Here is a 12,261-nt window from a genome sequence, read left to right as displayed (position 1 = left end):
GCTGTTGCTTAGCGCTTCTGATATTGTTTAGGGCCAGCAGAGGCTTTGCCGTCCCTGACAGCAAACCCCTGGAATGTAAGCGTTTCACCTTAGGAATTAAACTACTGAAATAAATTAACTTTTCAAACATATTCTAACTTAGTGAGATACACCTGTATTTATTACTGCAATTTGTGGTTATACAAGTGTACTGAGAGGTGTTTTTTTTTAATTTGGCACTCCCATGTCAACATGACGCCTTTTTGTATATGTGCATGGCTTAGATCAAGGGTACCCAAGTATTACATTTAAAATTTCAAACTCGTGGATAGACCTTGGTAATGTTATCAACACAAACTTCAAACATTGCAAAACACACACCCAACATACCAGAGCTCGAGACATCTTCCATTTCCCATAGCAACCCTCCGAAGTTCACTCTTTCTTAAATGTAAAGTACATAACTCGGTGTCCACTCGGTGTTAGACTTTTGTTCAAATAATCTTATTTTACTCTTTTATACACAAAAAAATCACTTTAGTTGCGGAGTTGAGTAATTATTCCATGAATATATACCATTGTAATCATCATGGGGTTTGTTTTTCCATGGAATTATGTTCTTCAAAATTTTCATCGGCAGGCGGACACGAAGGTTATGTACTTTTCACTAATGATTACGTGAGTTATTTTTTTTTACACTGAGAATATTTGAATAAAACACATTAGAAACCAATTTCAGACATCGTTCTTTAATTCTAAGTAGAAATCATGACAAAATTATCAGAGAAAATGTTGTTTATTTCACAACAAAAGTAGACATGCTTTACATGTAACATTTCAATGTCCAAATATAGACACTTTTTTACAACATAGCCGTGCTAGCACAAAATAAAAACATGAACAGGCTTAATTTATGGTTTGGTAAGCTTCCTCACTCAATAAACGTCAGAGTGATAGGGATAGTACACATTGTTAGAACAACAATTTTGAATACTACACAAGTGAAGCTGAAGACAGCAAGGGTACCCTTGAGCTGAGCCATGCACATATATAGTTTTACACCACTGTAAACTACAGCTACAATAATAAGGCTGTTGTTGAATGAATAACGAAACGGAATGTTCGCAGGCTTGTGAATGTACATTTTTTAAAATCTCATTAGTTCATGTATAAGTAGGACTCTCAAAAAAATACTTAAAATGGTAAATAATTTATTTATTGTATTTATTTTATTTATTGTATTTATTTTAAGTATTAAATACAATTGTATTTGTTGTATTCAAGCACTGGGTGTGACTGTTCCTCGAGGACCCAGTTTATACACTGACATGGAACACTGACAATGACACAAAGTTGCAAAATGACAATCAAAGCGGAAAAAATAAACAACTCGTCCTATGATGCAAAAGACAAAATGAAGTTTGTGTCTGTGTGTCGGCGTGTGTGTGTGTATGTGCAAAAAACAGCAGTGTGCGATGTGTCGTCTCCTAACATTCATAGGATGCTCACTATGGAATTGAGGCGGTCTGAAGGAGGCTGGTGTCAAATTCCTGACCGCGGAGGAGATCCAACACGACGCAGTCGGGGCGCAGCGACTACCGATCGAATGATTGATGCTCCACATGATCGATAATCACCATTAACGTCGTCTGGTAATCTTTCACCACCACTTTGGACATTTTCTTTGTCATTCGACAGAAGATCTTTTGTCATGACTGTTTCTCCATGCGCAATCGATCCACTCGCTTGCATCAGATGATCCACAGGACGTTCTCTGTTTAACTTAAGTGTTTAAAATGTTGACGAAAGGCTAACGTAACACTTTAATATTTACTCCCCGGAGTCGCAGTTATAAAAAAAAAACTTGCCTTCACTTTTCCACGACGGAAGTGATCTCAAATCCTGTTCACTGGCTGCTGCCCCGTTACAAACATGGTGGATAGAAGACGTCCTTAACCACTTTTGGACCATCTTATTCTTCATGGAGACATGCTTACTGGACTTTTGGGCCTGAAATGTCAAGGCAACTCAGCGCACCGGTACAGCGAAGGAGTCATGGAAGGTGAAGTGTCATTTGTCATATTTTACTGGAGGCAAACTGTAGGGATGGCGGGGGACTCTAAAGTGGGAGGAAAAAAAGGCTGAATTGGCAAAATACAAACGACGGCACCTGAACAGTACGGATACAATGTCATGTCAGCAGGTGCGTCCTGAATGATACTGCTTTTGTATCAGACAAAAGTCCTAAAATTTCTCAAGGGTCTATACTATATATAGAAGATAGACAGGTAGGAAACTTCATATAACTTAGAGTAGTCAGTAGTCAGATAGTTACTAGTTTCATCACAGCTGAGCACACGTCACTGTGAACATTTCCAAATTGTGTCAAAAGTTCCACATTTTTTTGCATGACCACCATTGTTATCTTGCGCTGCCTTAATCATGGCGGTGCAATTCACCAGAGCTTCACAATCATCTTCCACTACTCCACGATGGCATAACTGAGCTGATGGAAGTTAGACACCTTGCATTCCTCCGCCTTCTGCATCAGGATGTCCCACAGGTGCTCAATTGGGTTCAGGTCTATAGACATACAGTACTTGGCCACTCCATCACCTTCAGCTTCCTCAGCAAGGCACCTGTCATCTTGGAAGTGTATTTCGACTTTTTATCATGTTGCAAAACTGCCATGCGGGATCATGCTCTGCTCCAGAATTTGCCACTACATCCATGTTTGCCTCAATGAACCGCAGCTCCCCAGTGCCGGCAGAACTCCTGCAGCCCCAGACCATGACAGTACTCACTTGTGTCGCCATCTTATTTTCAGTGACTACGGAATGCATATTGCTATAGTAGCTGCACTCTGACTACTCTAAGGTATATCCATCTTTCATTTTTATAGTACACCTACAGAAGATATAATACAATAATTGCTCAAATTTGCCCCTTTCCCTTTTTAATGATTCACTCAAAGTGGTATTAATGTAGACTTAAATGGATTTCTACTGTACTGTAGTCTTATATTTACTGTGTATGAAGAGCTGTGAGTTTTTAAGTAAAGGCAAAGGAGTTCAAGGCTCACTCCTACACTTAATGTGCTCATCATGACCCCCCTTTTAAAAGTCAGCAAGAATAATGTGTCACAATGTGTCTTATGAGAATACTTTCCTTTTATCAGTGTCGCCCGACTATCCAAGATAGTTTGGATTTTTTGACATGAAGTTGTATGACATCCCCATCATCAGTGTACTACACCAATTGGTCCCTTGAGTCCAGTTGTAGTCGGAGATCCTGTGACCAGGAACGTAGTTCCGCTTAGTTGCTGGGGCCATTTAAGTAAAGAGTTTGGCTCGTCACCCGCCGTATCCCTGCGCAATGTTGACTGTGAATGTGTGAATGTATGTGTTCCGCTGTGGAACAGAAATCTGATCAGAACTGGACTTAGGAGACCAAGTGGGGAGTAAGTCGCTGTTATCGGACTACAATGCTGATGGGGACGTCATACAACTTCATGTCAAAAAATCTGAACTATCCCTTTAAATGTCACACAACTTAATGTCAAAAAATCCAAACTATCCCTTTAATTTCTCGGCATTTAGCAACATTTAACTGCAACTTGAACACATTTGTTTGTTCTGGTGGTTGTGTGCTTTGTTGCTTTGTACCCAATAATCAAACACAGCTGGTTTGTGATCCTCATGTGACCATACAGGAAGTGATTTCTGACAAATGCCTCATGATGCTAGATTGCAACATAGATACTAGGGGTGTCACTCAGCTCACAAGACAAGACAAAACACGATATTGGGTTCACGAGAATGAGACGAGACGATATTCTAACAATACTTTTAAGGAAACTACAATGACAAAATATAGAACTGAACAAACAGACCTTTTTTATTTAACTGAGTCACAACACAATGCAGGTACATTTTGAAATATTTTATAACTTTGTATGCATGACCTAAGTATAATGTTTTTAACTGTTGAAATTTTTTCCACAAATTATAAAAGTTTAAATAATGACGGTTAATGAAAGTTATGGCTGCTGTTATCTGTTATGTTGATGTGTAGTTATGTAAAGATACATGTAAAATAGATTACAGATTACATTCGATTAGTTTTATGTTGACGCTAAAAAAATTAGTGTTCCCAAGATGCTTTGGCCGCGGTACCAGGAAGTAGTGAATTTCCAAATTAGACTGTACTAGCCACATGTTTTCATAGAAGTCATATACAGTGATTGTGTTTGAAATATGACAAATCTTAAGTAACTTTGATCAAATGTACAATTACTACAGCTTCTGCTTGGATATTAACACCATGGCAGCAGTTTAACTCTCGACGAAAGAAGCAGCCACAAGTCGCGAGCGAGTGATGCTGGGAATGCCTAGTGCAGGTTGGATTGCAAGATTCATAGTGTGTGAAAAGCACTTGATGTGCAGTTCCAAACCTGCCTTGCGCACTGTGTACAGTCATTCCTTGTTAATGGTGGTTAATTGGTTGAATGAATTTCCGCGATATAAGATTCAATGTTAATAAATTGAATGTTTTTGTATTTAGGGTATAGAAAACCTTTCTAAATATGTTTTTTTTAACATTATTAGAGCCCTGTATACATGAAACAACACCCCTGTAGTCACATATACACTCCTATTATTCATTGTTTACACCACATCGCAACTCCTGAACCTGCACCTGACGGCCGCTAGCTAGCAAGCTAGTGAGCGAACCAGTTAGGCTCGAGTTTGTTTATTCTAAACTTAAGAAGCCAAAAACCTACCAGTTCCACATCGGATTTTTTTCACTCTGTTGTGTCGGACCATGGCTGACTTCATGATTCCATGCAGTGTTAAGGTAATGCAATGTAAGGTAATGTCTCAATGTTTTGTGCCATTACTGCCGCCTAGTGACCAAAATACTACATATCACTTGTATTTTGATATGTTTTGACAAATAATAGACCACAGTCTACAACGAAACAGCGATCATTAATTGATTAGTTTCTGAAAACCGCAATATCGCAAGGGAGCGATAATCGAACTGTGATATTGCAAGGGACGATTCACAGTAGCGATGCTATAGTTCACAGGCTGCCCTCTTATCCTATCGACACGTTTTAATCTCGCGAGATCTCGTGATATGAACTCCTAGAACACCCCTATAGAATGACTTTCACTTCCCTTTTGTGGATCTGCTGATGTGTGTTTGCGCTTGTGTGAGGGTGCTGAGCTTGTTCCTCAAACGATTGTGTTTTTACGAGATCCTCTGCATTCCTCCCTCTCGGGCTAAGAAGCACTTCCAACCTCCACTCGGACGCAGCGCTCAAGTTAAGGGCTCTTTAATCTCCAAAGGTAAATAATCAATCCCTCTCTAACTGGAACACTTCTTTTCCCCAGACATAAGTATTTTTAGTCACATCTTGTTCTGGTTTATACTGAGAGTCCTGCTAATGTGGAAGCCACTTGTGGTAGGTCCCCTCATCCTTTTTCACTTTCCTGTCGGAATTCCTGGCAATCTATTTTAACTCAAATCCTGGCAGGAAACCATGAATGCCATAAGTCTGAAGAGCTTCAGCAACGATGTACAACACATGAGGCCCGGAGGCATTTCCTTCCCTTTACTGGGAAGAGCAGTCTTTGTGTAATCGAAGTACGGCAAAATTAGAGCGATGAACATTCCTTCCCTTTTTGAATTGTCTTTGACTCCATAGAGCAATGTATCTATCATATAACATCACAACAGATGGTGGGTACTTGTGTTTGGTAAAGTGAGAGTGTTGCAGTGCGTTCATTGGTTGTGGAACAGTGGCCACGTTTACAAAGACGCAGTAACCTGAGCTTCAGTGTAACGTCTCCGTGGACAGAAGGTACAATGAGAACAAACGCTTTTACTTGCACTCCGATTTCAGTGTAATGTCCCAATTTTCCCAAAAGTGGTACTTCCTGTCCCCCCCTGCTCTGCATGGGAGACGGTTGAGCAGTGACATCATCACATCAGGGAAGTTATTTTATAATGGATATTGTTTCTTGGGATTCCAGTTCTAAGCTACACTATTGTGGACAAATAGCAATGCAGTATATAGCAATATGTCACTCTATATTGATATTGTGTAAACATACACTATAGTCTAGCTTTCTCGTAGGATTTTCCAAACACAGAACAACCCCTCTGTATTCAACACAAAAGTCTGTGTCAGTGTGCTGCTGTGTGTGTGAGAGCGAGAAAGAGTGGGCACTGGGTAGAGAGCCACAAATGAAAAGGAGTAGTGCAGCTGTACACAAAGAAGCTGTTGATTCCGGACATTTAAGCTCGTCTCTGTCGCCGAGTCCCACACATAACGTGTATAATCGTGTGGAGCAGGTGTCAGGACAAAAAGGTATTCATCGTTGGGCTTCTCTTGTAGATTGAAACTGTTAACGCTGGCAAAAAAAGGACAAATATATTAGAAAAACTAGTGTTATACTAACATAAAATAATAGTATTACTGTATGTGGAGTTGGTCCAGAACAGAAAAAGCCATCTGTAAAGCCAGGCATACACTGCGGAATAAACCCTTTTAAAATAATAACCTTTTAACTCTCTATTGAGACTCGGGTGAATTTCTGGCATGTTTAACACTTGGTTGGCTGCGATAGTCGTCTCACACAACTGAAGCAGAGTTTCGACTGGTTTTCCCAATGTCCAAGCCTTGTTGCCTCACTTACCTGTGCAAAACTGATGAACAGCGACCGTGCGACTCCAAGAAGCACATTGCATTGCAGGTAGGGATGTTATTAGCATTAGCAATTCAGAGTCCAAAGACAGTGGAGCTGTCTTATTCTTCTTGATTAGTTTTGTCAACTACAGTTGGAAACAAGCGCAAGAGACACCTACAGGACTGAAATGGAACAGAAACGTCCCGTACACACCGTGTGGGGAGTCGCATTGTGTCTCTCTATTAGTCCACACATTGTCAGCACTTCAGTCATTTTGACTTGCCACAATTTTGTACTGTTTGAGCTGGAGTTTAAAACAAACACTTCTAAAAAGGTTCAGTGTAAACTGTCTCCTTGAGAAATGTCCAATGGTTTGTGGTAAGAAGAAAAAAGTCCAGTTTAAACATGATGTGTCTTACTTGTGTCCATATCGTGTGATTCAAAATTGAAATATGAGCTGCACTGAGGAGGTGTGAGAACCTCTCTTTTGCAGCAGTCTAGCCTTTTTTCAAACATCAACAAATTCAAATGCCTCAGCTTGGTAGGCGTGGCCTAACTGGAGATGACTGTGTGTTATTGGTATTTCCCAACAGCTGGAGCAAAACCCTGGGAACTCACACACACATCTGGCTGTGTATTTCTTTTGAAATTTGAAGCATTGCTAGCGTTAAGAGCACCATCGCTGACCATAAAACTCTCCATTTAGTTCTAACAGTGACGTGATTATATATCCTTGAGTAATTAGCACATTTAGCACCACATGTTCCTGGTGTACTACTTATGTTCTGTATGAGTCACTCTTTATCTTCCACTTGACCGTGTTATCGAGCTTAATGGTTAATCTGTGCATCGACAGGTGGCAGAGCCTCAGGGACAGCTGGCGGCTTCAACTGTAAGAGGCCTGGGTACATGAGAGGGGTGCAGTCCAGACCACAAACCACTACTGATGATCAGGAAGATGGGGAGGAAGATGAGGAAATTTGCATAAGCGGATGTCAGACGGATGGAATGAGTCTATCACCTGCTGTCAGAATATCCACATTGAACCTTCTACAAACTGATGACATTCCTTCTCTTTCCACCAACCACAGTACCCTTAAGGGTGCATCCAGTCACCACAGGGACCTCGTATTAAACCCTAGCCCAGTCCTTCAGCATACAACTCAGGCCAGCCTGACTATCCCAGAAGAGTCTTTTAATTCCAGCTTCAGTTTTATTCAGCAGTCTCTCTCGACCCCCGCTACACCAGCACAGGACTTAAAACCTCATCAAGCCACAAAAGTGCCTTCTTTGTCTCACATTAAACCAGCATCTCTTGATCAGCCTGACTCAAAGCAGTCACCCCTGGTCACCTCTACCTCTGCCCCCAGCATCCATGAAGAGACGGAGACGCTATCATTATTAGGGGGAAGGTTTTGGGGGGAGCGTGTTTGGGGCAGCAGGGAGGTCACATCCTATCTACCCGACGGTGACTTTCAGTGTCTGGATACAGAAGTCACCTCTTCACTGTCACTGGACTCAGACACCGCATCTGCCTCCTCGGTTACCTCCGGGTATGAGAGCGCCACACCCGCTTCCGACCAAGGCTGGGACAATTGGGTGCGGAAGTATGACCACGTGCTGCAAGACTGCCTACAAAACAACCGGACACACACAAAGGTGGGTTAATTTCTTTCTGTATTACATATTGTTAAGAAAGACAACTTATTATAATGCAAAAGAATTGGCCACTGCTGGAATAATATTATAAGTAAAGGGAAAATGACAAATTCACTACAGGTTGATTCCCAAAGTCAGCAACTTAGCATGTAGTATACAGTATGTGTTGGGAGTGCACCAATTATTGTACTGTAAAAAACAATGAATCTATTTGTGATTGAAAGGATTTTCATTCTTTCAACACATGTAAAATTACAGTGGAACCTCGGTTTTTGTTCGCCCCGGTTTTTGTAGGATTCGGTTTTGATGAAAATTATTGCCACAAATACAAATATATCTCGGTTTCATACACTGTCAAACTAGTGGGGTGCCTAAACAAAGCATCTACACATTGGTGACTCAGTCTCTGCGAAGAATGGATAATGGTTCTTTTTAGGGTTATGAACGATAAACCGATGAGACCGAATACCCGGTTTGAGGAACGAACTGTATCAATGAGCCATAAATCTTTAGATGAATTGATTGTGGAAACATGCACCAGATATTGCGAGAGAAGCAATCGGTTGACAGTGTCTTATAAACAACACGAGAGCCTGGGCTGCTGACGAAATGCGGCGGCGAGCTGGCGTTTGAACGCTGAAGTTTGGAACATCTGGATTTATTTCAGGAAGGGTGCAAAACTTGACCAGCCAGACCGATAGAGGCGAGTATGCTTGCTTGCTAGCTAGCTGGCGCTTGAACGCCAACGTTTGGAACGTCTTTGGATTAATTTCAAGAAGGGTGCAAACGTTGACCAGCCAGAAGAGGCGAGTATGGTACCATTTCTGCTTTGTGACTTGATTACTTGGAAATGTTGCACCTGGAATGTTGACAGCACCTGTGCTCAGTCTGAAATGTTGTACGATTACCATTGTTATGACAGGTGGAGTTAGAAAATGACAAGCGTAGCTTAGCACGATACCCAGAAACAGGTTTACCACTTTTGTACTAAGTAAGTGATGAGTAATGAACATATTTTACACAAAATATACAACTGGAACACTTGTGTTTCCATTTTTCAGTTGCCTTTTTTACGCTAAGCTGCGGTAACCGCTTGTTTTAGTTCAGTCACATTGTAATAGTTACGCAAAACGTTAGGGATATTTGGCTTACAGGATGAACCTAAAATGCTGCATATCCTTTACAGGTGAACTGAATTTGACCTTCTCTAAACTTTTGAATGACATGTCCATCTGTTCAATGTTTCAATACCTTTTGTTTAACTTACTTTACTGTTCTCTAACAAAGAGCTGAACGGCAAAATTCAGAACAGATGTGTGATCCATGAATGGACCTGTAAATGTCCTGGTTCAATTACAATTGGTATTTAAACTGTCATCTTCATCATGCTCGCCGCTTTTTGACATCATGACACCAACATGACACCCAACAAAAAAAAGAGGGAAGTGGCCACTGAGCTTAGAGTGTTACAGAGTGTCATCAGCAGGTTGCAACAGCGATACAAAGACACTTACAAAAAGCTTCTGTTTAGTTCCTTGTTAGAGAACAAGTTATGCAAACTGTACTGAAATATGAACATTTGGACATGCGCATTCAAAAGGTTACAGAAGGTCAGATTAAGTTCACCTGTTCTAGGTTATAGTGCATTTTAAGTTCATCCTGAAATTTCCCCCAAATTAAAAAAAACCCCATTGAAATATGGACTTTAATAATACATTATACTATTCCCGTTTTGCCACCATGTTAATGAGGTATTGTAAAATAAACTACAATAATCCCTCGTTCATCGCTGTTAATTGGTTCCACAAAGTAGGATTCCTTATTCATAAGTGGAATATTTTCATAGAGCATAGAAAACCTATTTACGACCTTCAAAATAGTGTTTTTTACATTATTAGAGCCCTCTAAACATGCACTAACACTGTTGTAGTTACCTTTACACTTATATTATTAATATAGTAGACATAATAAGTGTAAATTGTCCATTTAAGACATAAATAAGACTCGTGCTCATGTGTGTTGATATAAGTGGGTTCTCTAAGGGATCTGAGTGAGTGGCGGACAGGAAGAGACGTCGGGGGTTCAGAGTTGCGTGCAATAAAAGCCTGTTGTTCCGGCGATCAAGTCTGGTGATTGTACGTCTCACCGAACATCACAGTAACATTACTGATCCCCTTGTGATCAGTGTGGAATGCTACCCATTCGTAACATCTTTGAATGTGTCATCTGAATGCCTTATATTTGTATTTTGTGCATGTATTTTATTTCATTTAGATATTTTTGTTGGAAAAAGCTAAATTTAGGCAAAAATACGTAGCAGTTGCTTAAATATGCATATGTTTTGATTAATAATAGGCCTAATCAATGCTTTCTGTCTTTCTGCTCAGATCGAGTCGATGATGTTAAAGCTCCAGAGCCTCCAGCAGAAAGCCATCGTGGAGGATGATTATGATGCAGGTGAAGTTTTCAGGCGAGCCTGATGGCTTTTGCCCATTGTCAAGTTAAAGGACTGCTTCTGTGGTCAATTGTGGATTCAAGACAAAGGCTGACTGTTAGAAAAGTGTCTCACACAAAGCTTTCTTTTCTTACAATTTCATACACTTATTCTCTCTGCAGTAATTGTCTTAATTTGATTTGCTGAAAGGAGGTCAGAACACAGAAGAGGGAACACATTGTGGCTGAAAGGGATGTAGTAAGTAATCTCTAGATGGAACAACATGTTCACTAAGCAGCCACACATTTAGATGTGCCTGTTAGAGATGAGGGAGAAAGGCTGGGCATTTCTTTGATTTCTTGCTAGATGAATTAGTTTCATAATTTGATCAACATGTTTGCGATTAGAATGTCAGGACTTCAGAAAGTTAAAAGGCACATACATGACATGCTCTACTTCTATGTCAAAGTTGATTGACTTTTTTCAGGAAATAAAGACAGCACTAACAGACATACAGTAAGTAGGCCAGTTGTACAAAGTGAATATTAGAAATATATCGGGCACTTCGGTAACTGAATTTGTATCATCCTGTACATGTCGCAACAGTTGCATTTACCAGAAACCGTATTTGACCCAGTTTTATGACCAAAGGCTGATTTATGACGTATTTCTTGAACCTTGTGACTAAAATAGTTACACAGGCATCTGCCGTGGCCTCCTCCAGAAGTTTTTACGATCTGTACAATCTTACTTTCATCAGACTTTTTGACACAGACTGGTTCATAATGGACAATGATGTACTGACCCCGTCCCTGTTCTGACCATTGTCACATGCAAAAGAATTATACATGGTACATAGACACAAGTGACTATTATTTACTTTCTGACAAATAATACATATATAAATATGATGCCTATACACGACTCTTCAGCATTGCGTGGGCATCGGCGGTGGTGCTTATGAACTGGCAGACCAGAGTGGTGGGGGTACAGGGGGGTGTGTTCCAACTATCGTGGTATCATACTCCTCAGCCTTCCTGGTAAGGTCTATTCACGGGTTCTGGAGAGGAGGATCCACTGGATAGTTGAATCTTGTGTTCAAAACAGTGTGGTTTTCGTCCTGGTTCTGGAACTATGGACCAACTCTAAACCTCTCGGCAGGGTCCGTAAGGGTGCATAGGAGTTTGCCCAGCCAGTCCACATGTGTTTTGTGGACTTAGAGAAAGAATTGATGGACTCCACCTAGGACGTTCCTACCCTCACCTATGGTCATGAGCTTTGGGTGGGACAAGATCGTGGGTACAAGTGGTCGAAATGAGTTTTCTCTGTAGGGTGGTTGGGTTCTCACTTAGAGATAAGGTGAGAAGCACTGTCATCTGGGAGAAACTCGAAGTAGAACCGCTGCTCCTCTGCATTGAGAGGAGCCAGATGAGGTGGCTCGGGCATCTTGTCAGGATGCCTCCTGGGTACGTCCAACTGGTAGGAGGCCTC

General features: G+C 40.9%; 1 protein-coding gene across 6 annotated transcripts in view; it reads left to right on the top strand.

Moving 5' to 3' along the window:
* Nucleotides 1–1,462: 1,462 nt before the first annotated feature.
* The window catches only part of disc1 (DISC1 scaffold protein), an 88,138-nt gene continuing 77,339 nt past the window's right edge, over nt 1,463–12,261 (top strand). For 5 of the 6 annotated variants that reach the window (XR_008573631.1, XR_008573633.1, XR_008573632.1 and 2 more), the window contains exons 1-3: nt 1,463–2,041; nt 7,534–8,336; nt 10,724–10,793. Coding sequence is in view for 3 of the 6 variants with exons in the window: in XM_054798536.1 (XP_054654511.1) it covers nt 1,969–2,041; nt 7,534–8,336; nt 10,724–10,793 (946 nt within the window). In the remaining 3 variants the exon portion in view is untranslated. The remainder of the gene's footprint in view (nt 2,042–7,533; nt 8,337–10,723; nt 10,794–12,261) is intronic. The other variant, XM_054798537.1, reaches the window with a different exon arrangement.

This window comes from Dunckerocampus dactyliophorus, chromosome 14 (genome assembly GCF_027744805.1).
Source record: "Dunckerocampus dactyliophorus isolate RoL2022-P2 chromosome 14, RoL_Ddac_1.1, whole genome shotgun sequence".
NCBI lineage: Eukaryota > Metazoa > Chordata > Actinopteri > Syngnathiformes > Syngnathidae > Dunckerocampus > Dunckerocampus dactyliophorus.
Note: the sequence above shows the minus strand (reverse complement) of the source record. Positions and strands in the feature narration are given on the sequence as shown.